A 20,858-nucleotide genomic window follows, 5' to 3' on the forward strand; every position below is an offset into this window, starting at 1 on the left:
CTTATTGCTTAGGATAGTTCTCAAAAGTTATTTGGCCATCAATAGTTGTCCAGGGCTCTATTATTTAACTGAATGATTAGGAAAGTTTATTTATTTTGGAGAAATTTTCCTCCCTCCCAAAAACTAAGCAAATAGTGCTTATTCATGTTTGTTTCACTTGCTAGAAATGAAACAATAGCACAAGTGCTTTCCATTTGTTAATGGTGAGAACCTGACTTCTTCAGATCTGCCAGAGAGCTCAGTCACTATTTTATTACATGGAGTTTGTTGACAATTTTCTTTGGGTTTAAGGAAGGGCAGTAACCTTTTGAACTCGTTTTTTAGTAAATACACCACAGCAAAACATTGGCAACAGAAGGAATGTTTTCAAGACCATATTAGCATAAAGCAATTAGGCAATGGTAATGAGGATTAGTTTCTCCTGTTATGGCAACAACTGCTCCTGAACCCTGAAACAAAGTCACTTAGGAATCTTTCAGGGTTTTTTGCTCTGTAATTTCTTGGGAATTCTCTGCCCAATCTACTCATCTCTTAGGAGTAAACCTCTAATTCAACGTAGGCCTTTAACATGTAATTTGTTGACAACTCACTTTGTGTCCCTTGGAAATGAAAAAAAAAGTTTCTCCCTGGCACATTTCCCTCCTGGGCTGCCTCCTGCCTTCCTCCCGCACCCTCCCCAATCACAGCCCAAGCCTCTGCACTTGCTCAGCTTTTAAAATGGAATCCATTGATGACTCTTCTGTTCAGCGTGTTATTCTTATTTCTGATTGCCTGTACTACCCCCTTCTTTGAGTTCAGTGAGTTTCCTTTTATGATTGAAGAAGAAGCCAAAATAATAATAATAACAATAACAATAATAATTATCAGCAGCAGCAGCAGCATCCAGAGCACTAACTCAACCTTTGACTTTTCCTATGAAGCATCTCTTTTCTGTCCTTTATGGCATGATCATGTGCTAGCATTGTGACCACCTCCAACCACTCTACAAGATGCAATGGGAATAAATGGAAAGATCACCTAAAGGGCAATAAGAGTCCTTGGAGAATACAGCCTTCGTTTTAAGTAAATATCCCTAGAGGTAGTGAAGCCTGAATTGAGTCTTTAAAAAAAAGGTGGGGTTGGTGGGGGGTGGGAAGGAAAGAATGATAATGGTACTCGTGGGAAAGAGGGTAACATGGAGAAACAAACTGGCAAATGGACCATTTCCATACAGTGGTCTAAGTATGCTGGTAGGTGTTTGGTGTTTACAGGGGCAATAAAGAGGGTCTGAGAAAGCCTTTCTGTGCGACAGCTTAAGTTAAATATTGACCAAACCAGTCCCCCTCCATCCGGGCCAAGGAAAAGATTGGTCCTGTGTTCTCCTTTTCACTGTCTGATTTTCTCTTTGAACTCTTACTCAATACCTAGTGCAGGCCATTGAGGCAGGGCTGAGGAGTACAGGGTTTGAATAAGATAGATAAGGTGCATACTCTGATGACAGACAGCTGAGCAAATAAACAAGATGATTTCATAGTACAATAGGTATTATGAAGAAAATAAAACCTGATGAGTTGATCGCAAAACGACTGAGGAAAGTCTAGATTGGGTGGTTAAAAACTAAATTGAATACACTGCCCTATGTACCTTGAGTAAAAATTGCCATATACTTTATTCAGCAGGAACATAGTTTTTATTGTAAATGAGGCATCTTTCTTCAGGTCAAAAATAAAGTGATGGTAATTCTTGATAGGTGTGCTAATGACACAGCTGTTTTCCGGCTCATTATATTCACTAAATGGTAGTTCCCATTTTAGAGAGGCAGCGATAACAGCATTTCACACAGTCTTTTTGAAATTAGTTGTTTGCCTCTGCTCCCCTCTTGATTGAATGTACACTCTTAAAGAGTTCATATTTTTGGAATCCAGAACTGCTAGTGTAGCGGGAGGAATGAAACCTTTTATATTTTTCAACACTTAATTATATGATATGTGAATTGAAATTTAATCTCTCTGCCAGTATTCACGATCCTCAGATCCCAAAGAAGGGGGGGGAAAGTAAAATGTCATAGTACTGTGTGGTGCAATTACATCTGGAATTTGAGGCTCCTTACCTTAAGTGCAGTGTGCTGATGAAGCATTTTTTAGTCCACTGTTCTTTCCAGCATCATAACCATCACAAAGTGATTTCTGAACAAGAGTGGATGCAAGAAGAAACAAGAACAAAGGTAAGGATGTAAAAAGAAAACAGGGTCAACATACACACATTGATTTTTCTCTTTCTCCTTGGATCTTTCTGTTCTAGGACCTAAGCACCATTCATTATTCACATATATAAATGAATTAAAAACCATAAATATTTATGTTATTATGTGTTATACATGAATAATTATGAATTCTTAAGTTTCAAAAATTAGTATTCTCTATGTCAGGACTAAATAAATGCTAATTAACAAGAAAGTGATCCACATCAGACATATCACTCAACCTTTTGGTGTCCAGATTTTTCAATCTAAATCAAAAACAAAGGATTTTTTTTTTTTTTTAACATTTGGAGACTAAAAGTTACTGTGTATATTTAGCATAAGTAGTAAACAAAATATTCTGTAAAGGCCACATCTCCCTTCCTTTGAAACACAAATATATTTTATTTATTAGAATAATTTACATTTCATTCTTCCTTGAAAATAGTCAGACATTAAGGGATATTCCAGAATTTTGCATTCTGAAATGATATAGAAAGAGTCACCTGTTACTGTTACTTCCTTCCCCTATTATCATGAATCTGTGTTTTGAACATTTTTCAAAAATGCAGACACTGTGCAAAGTGATTTGACCCATAGAGATGGAAGAATTTTCCTTTTTTTCCTTGTAGGTTCTTTGGCTGATCTAATAATTAAATTGACATAAAACAGATTAACAGAAGAAAAGTAAATTTAATTCTGTATGTGTGGAGCCCAATAAAAATAGAAGACCCAAACGTAAACCAGACAGTTGAGGTTTATATGCCATCATGCGCTAAGGAATGGAAAAGGAGCCTGGGGCTTCAAAGGGAAAGAGGGTAATTCACAGGACATAAGAAAAGCAGATGTTTGGTAATTAGGTATTTGCCGTGCCATACATACTGGTTGTTCCGATAAAGAGTTATCTCTGGTAATAGCTCTCTTTCTGCACCAGGCCACCATCTAAATTTTTTTAGGTAGTTCAGGGAGAAGCAAAATTTTTTCTTGAAACTGCTGGGTCTTGATTGCCTTCAGCTCAAAATATCCACATGCCAAAGAGGCACATTTTGGGGATGGCGTATTCTGCTCCCCATCAGACCTGTTGTGATGCACAGCAGCATTACTTCTCCCAGAACTACATATGGCTAATCTTTGTTGTTGTTGTTGTTGTTGTTGTTTTTCTTTAAGATTTTATTTATTTATTTGACAGACGGAGAGCCCAAGTAGTCAGAGAAGCAGGCAGAGGCAGAAGGAAAAGCAGGCTTCCTGACAAGCAGGGAGCCCAATGCAGGATGCCATCCCAGGACCCTGGGATCATGACTTGAGTCGAAGGCAGATGCTTAACCAACTCAGCCACCCAGGTGCCCTACATCTGGTTAATCTCTGAAAACTGTGCCTGCAAAATCATTGCAGAAAGTCATGACTGCCTTAGTAAGAAAGTATATTTTAGTGGTTGCTTTGAACAGGTTTTCTCCTAAGGTTTATATAACAAAAGCCAGTTTGTGTCAGCTCTTGTGATAAGATAATGAAAGCTTCCCAGAATGGCATTGTCTTTGCCAGATAGATCTATTAAGCATTCCTTAGAATTTTTTTTTTCCTCCAAGTTATAAATTTACTTTTTCTTCCCAGTGTTGAAAAAGAAATATAGCTAATTAAATGTAAATGGCCTTGTTCTCTTTCTTTAAATACTACAGTACCCTTTATAATTCTTGGTACAGGCAGTAAATTTGAATACAATAGTGTGAAATCAAATTAGTGCATTTATAATATATTTGTAAAGTTTTATAAGGTGTGAGTTTTTTATTTTCAGTTCACACGTTACTGTTGAGTGGAGCATGAATTACACTTAATTAAATGGCACGGACATAGTTTTGTTTCTTTTTTAAAGCCTAAAGATGTTGGTTGTAGCATTATTTACAGTAACAAATTTAAATGGCTAAAATGGGGGTGCCTGCATGGCTTAGTCAGTTAAGGCTCCAACTCTTGGTTTCTGCTCAGGTTACAATTGCATAAATTGTGGGATCCAGCCAGAGCCTAGCTCTGTGCCCAATGGGGAGTCTACTTGAAGATTCTCTCTCTGCTCATCCCCCCATCTCTCAAATCAATAAATAAATCTTAAAAAATAAAAATGAAAATAAATGGCTCAAATGGAGGCTTAATAATCTTACATTGGCTAGCCTGAATACGATACAACCATTGCAAATACTTAAATATAATATCATGATATTTTATCATAAGGGAATTGCCTATGTATTTTCTGTTTTTTTATAAACTGAGTATATATTTTAAACTTATAAAAAATTTCAAAAATACAGAGAAGTTGGAAGAATGCTTTAACAACTTTAAGTGCTTGCCTGAGAGAGACAGAGAGACAGAAGGCAATACAGCATGCATGCCCAAGTTTTTGGTGAAACATTTGAAAGAAAGTTGTTGATAGCAGAAGACTTCATCTCTAAATACCAGATCCAGGACTACCTGTGCACTGAATTTGGTTGTTAAATCTACGTAGATCTTTTTAAATGACAATTCTTCCCAGCTTTTTCCCAATGGCTTTTGTTGTTGTTACTGTTTTCTTGTTGAGACCAGGTCAGTTGTCTTATAAACTATGCCACATGCTGGAATGTATTTGTTTGTTTCCTTTCAGTGTCTTTAACTTAACTCCTTTCTTCCTATAAGAAATAAGTTAGGTGTAAAGGCTCAATTAGATTCTAATTTAAACACGTTTGGCTTCTACCTGTTTTTACTTCATGAATTATTCTGTGGCCTTTAATGCTTAGCTATTCTTTCTTGCATTACATATAATACCAAGGTTGCCATCATGACTGATACAATGTTGAGCACTTATTTAAGGTGGCAACTACCGTATCTCTGTGTTGTAAAGGTACACTTTCCAGGTTAAATTTAGCATAACTACATACATATACACACTAGTGCATGTGAAATTTTAATAGTGTGATGGTATGATTCCTAGTTTTGATATTGTACTATAATTATGTTAAGAGTTATCATTGGGGAAGGTTAAGAAAGAGTATATAAGGAATCTGTTATTTCTTATAGGTGTAATGTGAATCTGTAGTTACTTCAATATAGAAAGTTTTCTTTTTTAAACAGCTAATTTATGGGCTGATTTTTAGTACTGTATACTGCTAACAATGAATAAGTTAACCTAATAATTTGTATTTATCAATTTTTATGCCAAATAGGTTCAGTAAGTATATATGAGCTTTGTCAAGCATATGCCATTATTAAACATTGTTTAAATATTGAATTTTATAAGAAATTCTGATCATTTACTTTTACTCTGTGCTTTGAAGTCTAAGGCAATACATCAGTTGAATGGGGCAAGTGTTAGCTATTCAATAGCAGCTGTACCAAGATAGACGTTTTCTCTCTGTAACTCCAGCATGGCCATCAGTCATCTTATCCTCAAATTTTCCTTCATTCTGCCTGCCCCTTCAAACAGTGGCCTCGGATGATAAAATGTAGGTGTCTGTCCAAGGCTCAGAACTCATTGCTCTTTCCTTCTTCTTGCTCAGATGTACATAATGACATACGCACTGTGGCCTCCCACACTCCAGTTCTGTGAGGCCGCTTGATAAGTCTGGCTAGCAAGGATGGCCCCAGGGTGGCGAGCACTCAGCTGGGTCTGTCACAGGTGTCCTTTGGCTTTGAGAAGAAGTAGAAGGAAATACAAATCAGAAGGCCACTATTTTTTCCTCTCCCCTTTAAGCATTCGTGCGAATAGCTTTTTCCCTTATTATTGCCGTGACTTTGTCTTTCATTCACTATTACTACATGCCTGATTTTTCACAGGATCTACGTTAATTTTGAACATCACATTTCCCAGACACTCTCTTGGCCACTCATACATCCCCAGAAACAGTACATGATTGCCTGTAAAGAAATCTGTATTTATAGACAAACATTTTTTTATATTTTTTCCCCATAGCTAGTGAATTTCCTTGATAAGAATGCCATTTTAGTAAATAGTCTGATACTCATATTAAGCAGTTACCTTGGTTTGAACAATGTCATCCTATGGTGGTTTGATGAAAAAAATAGAAAGATGTGTTTATTAAGCATGTGTAGGTCTCCACAATATGCCAGACAAAGTTCCCAAAGCTGATAATTCAATGGTAACAAAATATACTGTCCCTACTTCTGTGGGCATATAGCACAGTGGAGCAGGGGGAATACTGTGTCACTTTAAAAATGGTAATATAGGGGTGCCCACGTGGCTCAGTGGGTTAAAGCCTCTGCCTTCAGCTCAGGTCATGATCTCAGGGTCCTGGGATCGAGCCCCGCATCGGGCTCTCTGCTCAGCGGGGAGCCTGCTTCCTCCTCTCTGCCTGCCTCTCTGCCTACTTATGATCTCTGTCTGTCAAATAAATAAATAAAATCTTTTATTTTAAAAAAATGGTGGTATGGTAACAGATGGTATAAGTGCTGTAAAGTGAAATTACAGACTATTATGGAACAGTATAAACAGTGTCACCTAATTTCAGTCATGGGTCAGGTAAGGCATTTCTTTGGAAAGGAAATTTCAGCTAGATTGCATAGGTGATTCACAGTTAATTGGATGAATGGTGTGAGGAAGGGAAAGAACATTCAAAGTAGAGCAAATGGTATAGAAGTCTTAAGGAAGAAAAGAGCTTTACTCTATCAGAAACTGAAAGGATGCCGATGCAGGTAGAGCGTCAAGAGCACAAAAGGGATTTGCAATTGGTGCAGGGGCTGGAGACAGGGACGGAGTCTGAATTCCATTTTAGATGCAGTAGGAGGCAAATTGGTAGCTCTGAGTTGGCATTGCAGTCATCTCCGTGAAATACAGTGGCAGCTCGGAGTAGGATGGTGACAGTGATGATGGCAAGGAATCAAGAGTTTTGAGATGCTATTTCAGAGGTAGGGAAGACTGGAGGAAGCCCACAGTGGCCTGGCAGGCGAGGGCTGAGAGAGCAACTGATGCTTTCTCGAAATGTTCGTGTAGACATGTGAGGTATTCATAGATTTACATCAAGTTTTCGGTTAAATAATGAATCTCTAGGTTAGAAGAGAAGCCAAAGTAGATCAGGTTTACTAATTGGCTTCTAAAAAGAGGTCTGAAAATAGCACCCTTTCCCGAGAGTAGATCAATAACCGATCTTCATATTCAGACAGCAGGAGGATACTTTTTCTCTAGAGTTGTCAGCAAACAATATGCCTGTATTAATACAGAATTTTAAAGGGAATTTTAAAAAAGCAAACTAAATTTCTCCTTATTGCATCATGGTGTACACCCTGCCATACTCTGTGTATTTATCTTTGCAAACAAAGTGTTCTGCCTGGGTCCCATGCTACATGGAAAGACAAATCTGCATAAACTTGTATCTAAAGTTTGTATCTAAACTTGTATCTAAAGAAATATTGGTCTTCAAGTAGGAATTCCTCTTTGTTAATTTTTAAGCACTGTTTTTTTCATGAGTTGATTTTGCAAATGTGCTAGTTTTGATTATTTTTAGGGTATGCTTCCACCCCTTCCACTCCCTTTTATAAGGGCTGTAGCCAAAAAAAGGCCAGTGGCAAGATAGAAACAACAGATTTAGAGCCCAGATTCTTCTTTCTTTCCCTTTATACCGAAGGCCAAAACAAAAGCTACAGTGTTTGGACGGGTGAAACAATTTTTTTTTTCCCCTGCATGTTTCAAAGATCTTGATATATCATACCTTTCTAAATAATGGAATATATACTAAATGTCTGCCTGTTCAAGTGGAACTTGTGTACTCTTGTGACATCTGCATAGCTTTTGACTTCTGAAAGGATAACTTAACCTTTACTTTGTCCTTTCCTCCTTAAATGTGCTTGCTTTTAAGAACTATTTAGTAAGCTCCTACCATGTGCAAGATATTTTTCTGGAAATGGGGAGCCACAAATGAACAAACGTAACTTTGCCATCATGGAGCTTACATTCTAGTGGAGAGAGAATGAACAATAAACAAAACATGTACTGTGTTAAACAGTGATCAACGTGGTGAAGGGAAATAAAGCAAGGGAGAGGGAGAGTGAAAGCACATGTGGGTGGGCGGAGTGAGGGAATTCAATTTTAGATTGTGCGCTCAGAGGAGGTTTCACTTAGAAGGAAAATTTGCATAGAGACTTAAATAACATTTTAAATATCCTCTCTCTACGAATCGTTCACAAGCTCAATTTCTGAAATGGCACTCTATAGTGACTAGGATATGTTTACATCCTCTGTGAGAGAGTGCTTGCTAACTTATTTGGACCGTTGCTTTCTACCACTCTGGGAAGGTGTGGATAAGTTGAATAGAAGCACAACCTGAATATCGACAGTTTATATCACTCTCTGCCAAGGCTGCTGTCAATGAGAAATCGTTCTGATTTCACCTATTATTCCATATTACTTTCTGAATTTTTGCAAATTGGCTGATCTTGAGGCAAAATTTCTGTTTCTTCCTGTATTAGTGACAAGTTGAAGTTGTGTTCCTATCTTTACATAGCAGCATATGGCTGTTTCAAAGAGCCACTGGCCTTGTCTCAATACTGGGTAGACAGAACAATGTGAAGTGCTTCTCTGAGAAAAACTGGAATATGGTTCAGGCTTTTTTTTCCCCCTGATTTTTTTTTTTTTTTTTTCCCAATCCTTCAGCTCAGAGAGCTTTCCGTTTCATTGTTCCATTAATAATCATGGTCAGTTATTTCTTTGTCACAGTCCGGTAGGTATTTAGCCATTTTTATTATTTTTGGATATACATTACAATAACTTAAGAATATTTTATGTGAGGGTGCCTGGATACCTTAGTTGCTAAGCATCGGCCTTCGGCTCAGGTCATGATCCCAGGGCTCTGGGATCGAGCCCTGCATTGGGCTCCTTGCTCCATGGAGGACCTGCTTCTCCCTCTCCCACTCTCTCTGCTGTGCTCCTTCTCTAGCTGTGTCTCTCTGTGTCAAGTAAATAAATAAAAATCTTAAAAAAAAGAAAGAATATTTTTTGTGGAGGGGCATCTGGGTGGCACATTTGACTCTCGGTTTTGGCTCAGATCATTATCTCAGGGTCCTGGCCTGGAGTCCCGCTTAGGGCTCCACACTCTATAGAGTCTGCTTGGGTTTCTCTCTCCCTCTTCCTCTGCCCCTCCCTGCCATGTCTCTCTCTCTCTCTCTAAATAAATAAATAAATAAATAAATCTATTTAAAAAAATAATAATCAGAATATCATCTGCTCACATACTATAGGAGTAAGCCCTAGATCTTCATGCCCATATAATTTTCCTGGATCAGTCTTTTCACAGAATAACTCTGTATTTTAGAATCAGTTTAATGTATCTACTATATGTGAAACAAGATATGTATTAATTCAGGTTAGCTGGTAGCATAAAAATTATCAAGAAGAGGTTAATAATGTAAGAAGATATTGGTAGGAGAGAGATGCATTGCTAGAGCCATAATATGGCTGAAATCTGAAGAGAGAACAAAGAAGAGCAGCAGAACTGTAAACAGAATTGTGAAGGAAAGTAAGATAATGAGTTTCAATATAATTTTAACAATAATAACAACCAACTGTGTGCCAGGTCTTCAGGAAATCCTTAAAACAGTAATTAGAGGTGCCTGGGTGCCTTGGTCCATTAAGTATCCAACTCTGGATTTTAGCTCAGGTCTTGATTTCAGGGTTCTGAGTTCAAGCCCTGCACTGGGCTCCACACCGGGCATGGAGCCTACATAAAAATAAAATAAGGCAGTATTCATACTACAAGTCAGTTATTAGTTTGTAATAACTCAATGACTAGTATCTTGACCTGGATGACCATTATTAAGGGACAGAGCAAGAATAGGATACAAACTTAGAGGTGTTAATTAAGCTACTTCCTTCTTTTTATAAATAACAAAGTTCATAGAGAAGACAACTCAAGGTAACTAGAATGAAGCGCAACTACCCAAAGATTCCTAAGAAAATTTTTATATTTGGATTGGTTTAGATGGAGAAAGGTTCATTTTTATCATATCACCTGAAATCCAAGAATCCCCAGTTGACTGTGTGTGTGTGTGTGTGTGTATGTGTGTATGAATGACTATATGAATAACTCACAAATCCTAGAAAATCTAGTGAGTTAAAACTATTGTAAGCCAAAAGATTGGGAAGGCCCTATAATAAATCATCTGTTAATATCTAAGTAAGGGAAATTGGAAATATTTTCATGAAACATACTTATCTAAGTAGTACAAATAAATGTTTTCCAAGTGAAATGTTGTTTGTAAATACAAAATTTTGAAATGAAGTGAAAGGGTATACTTCAAAATTTACCTAATTTTTCTAATATTAAAGCACTTTGAATAGTTTTCATTCTGAAACTTTCCATGGAAAATAATTGAATATCATGCCATTACTAAGAATTTATGGAGAAACATATTGTGTGCAAGCTAATGATTAATTCAACAACATTTATAAGCACTTGTTATGAGACAAGTCATATATTTTCACTGGAGATAAAAGTGGACACCTCTTACATAAAATAACTGATGCTATGATTGAGTAAGATCCAGATATTGTGAGAGCATATTGGGGAGGCAGATGACGCAGACTGGAATCACTTTGATAATTTTTTTTCAAGATAACTTTGTTCATTTAGGGTGACCATATAATTTATCATCCAAACCAAAACATATTTGAGGGTGAAAGAGGACACTACTTACAGTTACAGGGGACGATGGGTATAATGTGGGCACAGCAGGAGGGATGGCCTCTTTATTCCATCCCTAACATTTTAAGTTTGTGTCTGTAAATGTATACATGTCCATATGCTGCTCTCTTATTCAGGAATACTGACTTAATCCACAAATCTGGCAAGGACTTGTCTGTACTACTTCTCTTTTTTCCATCTAAAAGCCCTGGAGATAATGTAAAATGTTGAAGTTAAATATTTTTACATTATCTTTTAATCACCTTGTATGGATTAGAGATTGGACAGTTAGCTACAAAAACAACTGTCATCACTGTAAGCAAGTTGATTAGCTGTTTCTTTGATGTTTTTGATTTGAGACAGTGAAAATGACACTAGTTTAGTTTTAGAAGGGTTACACCATTGCACAGGGAAATGCAATGGAGGCCTGCATGTTTGTTGAGAGATGCTTTTGCTTGGTTTGCAGGACCAGTGGTTTTGGCGAGTGAGGAACAACAGGGTGATGGATGGATACCCCATGCAAATTACTTACTTCTGGCGGGGCTTGCCTCCTAGTATCGATGCAGTTTATGAAAACAGTGATGGGAATTTTGTCTTCTTTAAAGGTAAGGAATTTTTCCCATGTCTTCATCTGTTATATTTTGGTTGTTTTCTCCAGGGCTCTATAGCACACATAGAGATGAATAAGTAAAACATGTTCAGTGAAGTTAGGTAGCTAATTGAGCTTCTGAAATGAACTGTACATGTAGACTAGAAATATAAATGAAAAGGGAAAAAAGGAAATATAAATGAGGTAAAATCAGTGATAATGTTTAACTCTCTAATTTATGTTTTCATATATGGCATTCTCATATATAAGTCAAATTTAGAAGGCATTGTGTGATTTCTTAGAGTTTTTTAGATTTGGTTTAAAATACCAAAAGAAATGAAATGAATGAATGAATTGCTAATAAAAAGTTATTTATTCATTTCAAAAAAGTCATTTAGTCACTAACTAAAGGTTTTTGAGTTTTTTTAAAAAGTATTTGGAGTTACTTGCTATTTTTTATAAAGTGAAACCTATATTACTTCTTATTTTCATATATGGTATAATCCCTTAATTTACTTGATTTAGTAAGTTTGTTAGTTTCCAGTAAACTAAGAAATTGCTCATAAAGGTGAGGAAAATTCATGAGTAGGAAAAAAATTCACCCAATTAATTTCAACCCGTAAAATTTATTGGTTGTTATTTATTTAAGTGACACGTTTTAATTGCACAAATACTAACTGTCTGGCATGCAAAAGGAAGATTACATGGTAACATGAACTTATTGGGGCATCTGGGTATCTGTTAAGTGGCTGACTTCAGCTAAGGTCATGCTCTCACAGTCCTGGGATTGAGCCCCGGGTTGGGCTCTGATCTCAGCAGGGAGTCTTCGTCTCCCTCTCCCTTTCCTTCTGTCTGTCCCCTTTCTTGTGCTTTCTCTCTCTCTCTCTCTCTCCCTCTAATAAATAAATAAAGTACATTTTTTTAAAAAGTGAACTTAGTCAAGTGCCTGGTATTCCATCCTTAAAATTTGCTTCTAAACAGTAAATCATAAACCTGTGGGGGGAAACGCAGGGAAAAGAAAGAGACTGAGTTGGAAGATTGATGGAATTATGAGGAAAAGATATGATAGAACTATCCTACAACCCAGCAATTGGTATTTACCCAAAGGTATTTACTCAAGGATACAAAAATACTGACTGCATCTTGCCATTTGCAATGATGTGGGTGGAGCTAAAGTGTATTATGCTAAGTGAAATAAGTCCATCATATAAAAACAAACTTAAGACACAAAACATAAATATAGAGGAAGGGGGGCGAGAAGAAATGCTGTTACACATTTCCCATATCTTAAACCGGGGACTGACTTGTAACTGAGGGTTGATGGAGGGAGGAAGGGAGGGAATGGGCTAAATGGGTGATGGACATTAAGGAGAGAACTTATGATGAACTCTGGGTGTTACATTAAGTGATGAATCACTAAATTTTACTCCCGAAACCAATATTATACTATATATTAACTAACTAGGATTTAAATAAAAACTTGAAACAAACAAAAATATTTGAGCTGAAACTGAGGAGATCTAGAGTGCAGAACATAATCAATTGATTGACTGACTGAATGAGTGACTGATGGAATGAATGTATTGGCCAAGAGCCTAAAGAGCTGAAAAGAAGTTTAAACAGGTGTGAAGGTAGAAGGAAAGAAAAAGGGGATCTTAACACCTCAAAAAAGCAATTGTTCCCAACTTCAAACTAAATGAACTTATAGTAATGATGAGGATAATGAAAATGTAGAGTATAAGAAACACTTGTGATATTTTAGGTGAGATGCAAATTATCCATATAAATGAAAGTGGGATTTATTTTCTCTTTACAAATTGTTTCTGGAGGAAAGAAGGGGTTTAGTACATTAGTTTTAAGCACATGAGGATTCTGCCATCATACTGCCAGTTTTGAACACTTAATGACTGTATGTACTGGGCAAATCATTTAATTCTCTTTGTCTCAGTTTCTCCATCTGGAAAAATGGGGTTAGTATTACTCGCTATCTCAGGATTAGCTTGAGGACTAAATAAATTACTACATGTGAGATGTTTGGCACATACAAGTTTTCCATAAATCTCAGCTACTGGTATTACTAGAATGGTTATTGGTAATTTATTGCCCTCCTGCTATCTAAAATAAGCATATAAATGAAGTGGACATGCACTATACCACTGTGGACAAAGAAAGGAACCATGTAAAGGTTCTGAATCTTAGGGGCATGATATTTGGAAGGAAATTACCCTCCCCTACACTCTTCGTTGGTCCTATGAACAGTAGCAACAGAAACAAAGGAAGAATAAACAAGAATAAGCCCAAGGTAGCTTTCGGCTTGAAGGCCATCCCAGGAGGCATTGTCTCCACAGGATCCTTAGTGCTCTCTGACAAAACTGCCTGAGCAGAAACTGCCATAGTCATAAATCAGTGTTCTGACAGCTCTTTACTGCCTTAGGGACTTCTTACTTTTATTCATTTTGCTTCTTCTTACCCATTCACTCATGGAATGGGCAAGCTCCTTTTGATTTTTCAACAGCCAGCGGAAAAGGTACCACCTCAGAATGTCCCTCTGTCCCTCCTCTTTAAAGTAGTACCTTCCTACTTGCACATGGAAATCACAACTTCCAGCACAGCACATGGGAAAATCTGAAGTTACCTACAGCATTCAAATGTAAATTTCATGAGATTTATCCATATTTTCTTGCACACTACTGTATTTTCAGTTCTTAGAACAGTGCTAGTCATAGTAGGTGCTTAACAAACATTTTAATAAAAATAATATGGGTGAGTATGATTTAACTTGGTATGGTGTTTCTTATGTTATGATGCTAGCAATAGGAATAACTTTGTTTCTTGCCACGTATTTATTCAAATTCTGGAACGTTGTGTTTGTCAGTGGTCTCTTCTGATATACTGCCAGTATCAGGAAATGCCTGATCTTAGAACTCGTGTCATTCCAAGGACCGGGCTGTGGTACTTCCTTCCTCCACTTTTCTCTCCACAGTTCTTTCGAGTAAACCTTCTCCAAACCCGGCCATGAATATGCAGATCCCCTGTTCCAAATATCTTTGCTTTTCTAGAGGGAGCCAGAAGCTGGGTAACCCAATAAGACCACCCCTTCCTTAGTATCCACCTTACCACTGGCAGGAGAGTTAAGAGCTTTAGAATGCTAGACTTTATCTACCACCCCCTTTGCTACCCCCACCACAACAATCACAATCAAAATGACCATCTCAGCTTGCCACCATCTATTTATGACCTTTCTCACCACAAAAGTACAGCGCTTCTGAGGAATCAAATCATTCCTCATCCTAAGACTATCCCCTCATTTGCTCTATGGGCCGTACAACAGTCTAAACCACATCTCTAGCAGTCCAATTTCCCCTTCCTATTCTAATTATCTACATACCATCTCAAAACTATATATTTCACTTATTTATTGCTTATCTATATTCCTCTTACTAGAATATCAGCCCCATAAGAGCAAGGTCTTCTCTCCTTTGTTCTTTTTTTTTTTATACTGCTGTATTCCCCGTATCTTTAACCAGGGATTGACAGACTTTTTCAGTAATGACTAAATAGCAAATATTTTAAGCTTTGCAGCCCATACCATCTCTATTACATATCCTTTCTTTTTTAACCTTTAAAAATGTAAGAATTCTTCTTAGATCATAGGCTGTACAAAATAGGTATTGGTCTAGTTTGCTGCCCTCTGTTTTATTTTTTTCTTATTTTTATTTTTTTTTAAAGATTTTATTTTTATTTATCAGAGAGAGAGGGGGGGAGAGAGCGAGCACAGGCAGACAGAATGGCAGGCAGAGGCAGAGGGAGAAGCAGGCTCCCTGCTGAGCAAGGAGTCCGATGTGGGACTCGATCCCAGGACGCTGGGATCATGACCTGAGCCGAAGGCAGCTGCTTAACCAACTGAGCCACCCAGGCGTCCCATGCCCTCTGTTTTAAATAATACCTGCAATATAGTAAACACTAAACAAAGATTTACTGAATGAATAAAGAATAAAGTTCCAGTTCTGATTTGTATCCATATTCACAGCTGTATCAAAGTTAGTCTGTCCTGGCCATACTGGACCTTTGCTACTAACAGACTTAAATATTACTTTTCTTTAGGTTGCTTTTCGCTTGGCTTTATTTACCTTCAATTTCTTTCTCTTTGTCTTTCCCTTCTTTTCCTTTATGTTTCTTCTCTTCTTCTCATCTATACTCTGCAATAGTACTTGTACTTAAGTAGCTTTGCCTTTTATTATTCATCCTGTTGAACTAAAGTCTGTGTTGGGATATAAACTTATTTAATCATGCATTTCCTAAATGCACTCAGTATTAGCCTTAGTTTCCCCTAAAAATCTGAAGGTATGGATTTCAATATAAGTAAAAAAGAGTGTTCAATTATAAAGTCTAAATACTATCTTAGTAATATAAAAATAGGCATAATATGTTCTTTTCAAATGAATCGTTATAAATATCTTAAGAAATTTGGAAAGCCATAGATCTGATTAAAAGTTAAAATTTTGGTATAATTTATACAATTTTTAAAAGTTTAGGTGAAGTTATATGTGTACATATATGTCATATGGAGTGGGAGTAGTCAATACATAAATTATGAAAACGTAAGCAACTTGTCCTCTAGAATTGTCCTCTATAATTGTCCTCTACATTCTTCACAGAATCTTACTGCTTTTCACTATGTTAAAATATAGTATATCAAAATATATTGATGTATCCTCTACTTCCAGCCAAGATGTAATAATAGGGATCAAATTTATCCTCCCAACTAAATCTACCGACAATTGGAGAAAGTATATGAAACCATGATTTTCATGACAGCAGACAGCAAGAAACAAAGGGTAGTAAACCTGAGAGTCAGGAAACAAAGTGAAATGAGCCTGGAAATTGTCCCAGTTTCCTGTTTTGGGAAACTTTCCAGGCTATGGATGAAGTTAGGAGAATCCAGGTGGTGTTCAGATTGCCTCAGTTGAGAGGAACAGAACTGAGAGTCAAGGGGTAACAAGGTAGCTGCAGTGCGCAGAACAAAAAACAATGCAGAGGAGAGAGCTGCACAGTGCAGACACAGAAATTAGCAGAGGAATCCCCTAAAGTATGGGAGGAGGAATTGATCAGCATATGTATGTAGGGAAACTACTCATGTATAGAGTAAGAATCACTTAATAGGATGAAATAGAACAGGTCCTGATACACAGCACTAACAGTACTTATTTCTACCTGCTACCACTCCATGGCCATTGGATAGAACACCGAAAAGGGTCTTACTTAAGTAGTGGGAGTGATTATCTAGAATGTTCCATTCCTACCCTTAAAAAAATCTTCAAAGACTGAAGCAATCACATTGTTTCCAAGTATCAATCCTAGGACAAATCTCAAGAATATTTCTAAGGATACAAAAATATTCACCCAATGAGGTCAAATTCACAGCATGGGACCTCTTCCATAAGCTTGGGAACAGACAAGATGTCATATATCAATTTTATTTATTATTGTACTGGAGATTTTATGTAGCATAATGAGGTAAGATATATAATAAATAAAACTATATTCACAGATAATACGACTGTCCATGTTGAAAATTAGATGCAGTCAATGCATTATTTCTAATGAACAAATGAATTTATCAAGGTTGCAGGATGTAAGACCATTATACAAAAAGTAATTGTGTTTCTCTATATTTTCAAAAACTGTGAACGGTCTGAGATTTTACCCCGTTTGTAAGCTAACATGTTAGCCTGCCTCACTTTCATGTATGTTGGCAGAAACACAAGATTTCCAAGTCAGAGAAGAAGACAGAGACAGAGGTAGTAGCTAGAGTATAGCCGTTTGTATGAGTCCCCTGAGCCCCTGATTCTCAAAGGGTAATGTGAAGAGGTCCAGGTGAATCCTGTACATGTAATCAGTTGCATTGCAGGAGAGGAACCCCAAGCTTAGAGAACCCAAATATTTCATAATGAACAGTAAGCTTGTTTAATTTTTTTTTAAGATGTTATTTATTTATTTGACAGAGAGAAAAAGAGAATACAAGCAGGTGGAGCATCAGGCAGAGGGAGAGAGAGGAGCAGGCTCTCCATGGAGCAGGGAGCCCAATGTGGGGCTCTATGTCAGGACCCTGGGATCATGACCTGAGCCAAAGGCAGCTGCTTAACCTACTGAGCCACCCAGGTGCCCAGCTTGTTTAAATTTTACCCCAAAGGGAGACGTTTTCTTTATTATACTGGACAATAAGCACATCTTTTTCCTTAGCTGTGAAGGAGACACACTCTATAACCCGATTGTTGCTATATCAATATCTTTAAAAATGTAGTCCAAAACAAAAGCAGTCATTGCCTGTGTTCATCAGGCATGCTGAAAATCAAGTGACTTTACGGAGAATTGTCTCCCATTACATAGTAGCAAAGAATAGTCAAGAATCGAAAATTTTCAAAAATTACAGTAGCATCAAAAATATTAAATACTGGGGCACCTGGGTGGCTCAGTAGGTTAAAACCTCTGCCTTCGGCTCAGGTCATGATCCCGGGGTCCTGGGATCGAGCCCCGCATTGGGCTCTCTGCTCGGCAGGGAGCCTGCTTTCCCCTCTCTCTCTCTGACTGCCTCTCTGCCTACTTGTGATCTGTCTGTCAAATAAATAAATAAAATATTAAAAAAATATATTAAATACTTAGGGATCAGTCCAAAAGGTACATGAATGACCTCTACACTGAAAAGGCAAAATTTTGCTAAATGAAGTAAAGAAGACAAATAAATGAACAAATATGTCTTATTAGTGGTTTGGAAAACTCAATATTATTACAACACTCACCAAATTTGTCTGTACATTAAGTGCAATACCAATCAAATCCCCACAAGTCTTTTTGTAGTAATTTAGTCATGCATGCTGATTATAAAATTCGTGTGCAATGGAAAAGATCTAGTATAGATAAAACCATTTCTAAAACATTAATTGACTTTAAGTCTTATTTTAAAGCTCAGTAATGAAGAAAATGTGGCATTGTTGTAAAGATTAACAAAAATCAGTGTAACAGAATACAGACTCCAGAAAGACAAAAAAGATGGAAAAATAATTCTGATAAAGGTACAAAGGAAATTCAGTGGAGAAAAGATGATCTTTTCAACAAATGATGTTGAAACCATGGGATATCCATATGCAAATATAAATAAATTTTAATCCAAACTTTGTACCATATACAGAAATTACATGGTCCTAACCTAAGTAGGAGTTTTAACTATAAAACAACTAGAAAAAAAAAAGTAAGAGGCAAGTATATGTGACTTTGGTGTAGGCAAAATGTCTTATGTTTGATTTCAGAATCACAATCCATAAAAAAAAACTGATGAACTGAAGTTTATCAAGTTAAAAATGTCTGCTCTTCAAAGATAATTTTAATAAAAAGATAAGCCATACACTAGGTATATGCAAACCATATATATGATGAAGGGTTTGTATCCAGAAGAAATAAAGGATTCTCAAAACCAAAAAAGAAAAGAAACAGCTCAATAAAAATGAGCAAAGGATTTAAACAGCAACTTTACCAGGGTTGATATATGGATAGTAAATAACCACATAAAAAGATGCTTACCAGTATTAATCATTAGGGAAATGTAAACTAAAACCACCATGAGGGGGCACCTGGGTGGCTCAGTCAGTTAAGGGTCCGGCTCTTGGTTTTGGCTCAGGTCATGATCTCGGGGTCGTGAGATCGAGCCCCACATGGAGCTCTTCACTCTGTGTGGCGTCTACTTGGGATTATCTCCCTCTTCCTACCCCAACCCCACTTGTGCGCTCTCTTTTTCTCAAAGAAATAAAATCTTAAAACACTCACCCCCCCCACACACACACAATAAGATACTACTGCATACTTAATAGAACGGCTAAAATTTAAAACACTGATCATGCGAAGTATTGACAATTCCTTTAAAAGTTGAATACACAGTTACTGAATAATGCAGCCATTGCACTCGTAGGTATTTTCCCAAGACAAATGAGAACATTTGTCCAAAGACGTCTACAGAAATACTCCAAACAGATGTATCTGTAATCATCCCAAATCAGAAGTAATTCTAATATCCTCAACTGGTGAATGGATCATTATATCCATATAATGAAATGCTACTTAGCAATAAAAAGGATGAATTACGAATTTACACTACAACATGGATGAACCTCAAAGTAATTATGCTCAGTAAAAGAATTCAGACAAAAAGGAGTATTCATATTAAACTCGGGGAAATGCAAACTGATGTACAGTGACAGAAAGTTGCCTGAAGTCAGGTGAGAATTGAGCAGGAGGGAACACAAAGGAGGATGAGAAAACTTTCAGGGTGATGCATATGTTTGTTATTTTGATATATTGATATTTTGACAAACACATACATTTGTGAAAACTTATTGTAGTATATACCGAAATAGGTGCTATCTATTGCATGTTAATGGTACGACAGTACAGCTTTACTAAAAAACAGTTTTACGAAGAACATCGGTTTATGTTGGAATAGTTTAAGTAACTATATCATAAATTTAATATACTGGTGACTATGGGTAGTAAAATTTGACTCCTGCATTATTCTACAGCATGTTAATTATGAGCATCCAAATTAACACTGTGCTGGTTTCAGTCCCTTATTTGAGCTCTGTGATAATTAAGCAGAGGGTCCCCATCTAGCAGAGATGTCTCATTACCAGCAGCCTCTTGGCTACATTTCTAGTATCATTGAGAATAGTAGTATGAGAAATTAACTATATCTTAATATAATCTATCTACTGAAAATATATTTAAAGCATAATTTCAATTTAATCTTAGAATTTACTGCTTCTAATGGTTGTAAATGTATTTTCTAATAAGTATTTATATTGGAATGACTATAAAATATAGGCTGATGCTTGCACTTGAAATAATTTCATCATTTTTATTTTATATTGCTTATCTATGTTATTTTTACTCTATTCTAATTTCCCTACTCTTATTTTTTGTCTAATTTTTAGTTATGTTGTAATGTTGCCACATATTTTTCCTTTAAGAGCCTTCACATTTTTGTGTAATAAAGGTGTAAGTAAGTGGATAAATATTTTAAGGAATTTTTTCATTCTGCCTCACATATGTATATGTGTGTGTATTGTTTTTAAGAAGCAAGTATGTAATATCTCCCTTTACTAATCAAGGTTCCTCTCAGTGTAGCTGCTTATATTTGAGTGTGAAGCCTGTATAGAAGCCATACAATTTTCGCTAGTCAGCTATCTTAACATCACTCAGGTAAATCAAATATAATAGAGTAACATTTTATAAGTACAATCAACCTAGATGTTTATATTCTCAATTACTAGCCATGTTCAGGCTGAATGGTTATGAGATAATAATATCAAAAATCAATATTGAAAATTGAGTTGGTGCAATTCTCTCAAGAACT

The 20,858-nt window shown here is 36.6% G+C and overlaps 1 protein-coding gene across 3 annotated transcripts in view; it reads left to right on the forward strand.

The window, feature by feature from the left end:
- Positions 1–20,858, forward strand: part of MMP16 (matrix metallopeptidase 16) — a 300,135-nt gene that overhangs the window by 239,287 nt on the left and 39,990 nt on the right. For all 3 annotated transcript variants that reach the window (XM_082719649.1, XM_082719648.1, XM_082719650.1), the window contains exon 7: positions 11,333–11,471. In XM_082719649.1, the coding sequence (XP_082575775.1) occupies positions 11,333–11,471 (139 nt within the window). The remainder of the gene's footprint in view (positions 1–11,332; positions 11,472–20,858) is intronic.

The sequence above is a fragment of the Mustela nivalis genome (genome assembly GCF_964662115.1).
Source record: "Mustela nivalis genome assembly, chromosome: 2".
In the NCBI taxonomy this organism is placed as follows: domain Eukaryota; kingdom Metazoa; phylum Chordata; class Mammalia; order Carnivora; family Mustelidae; genus Mustela; species Mustela nivalis.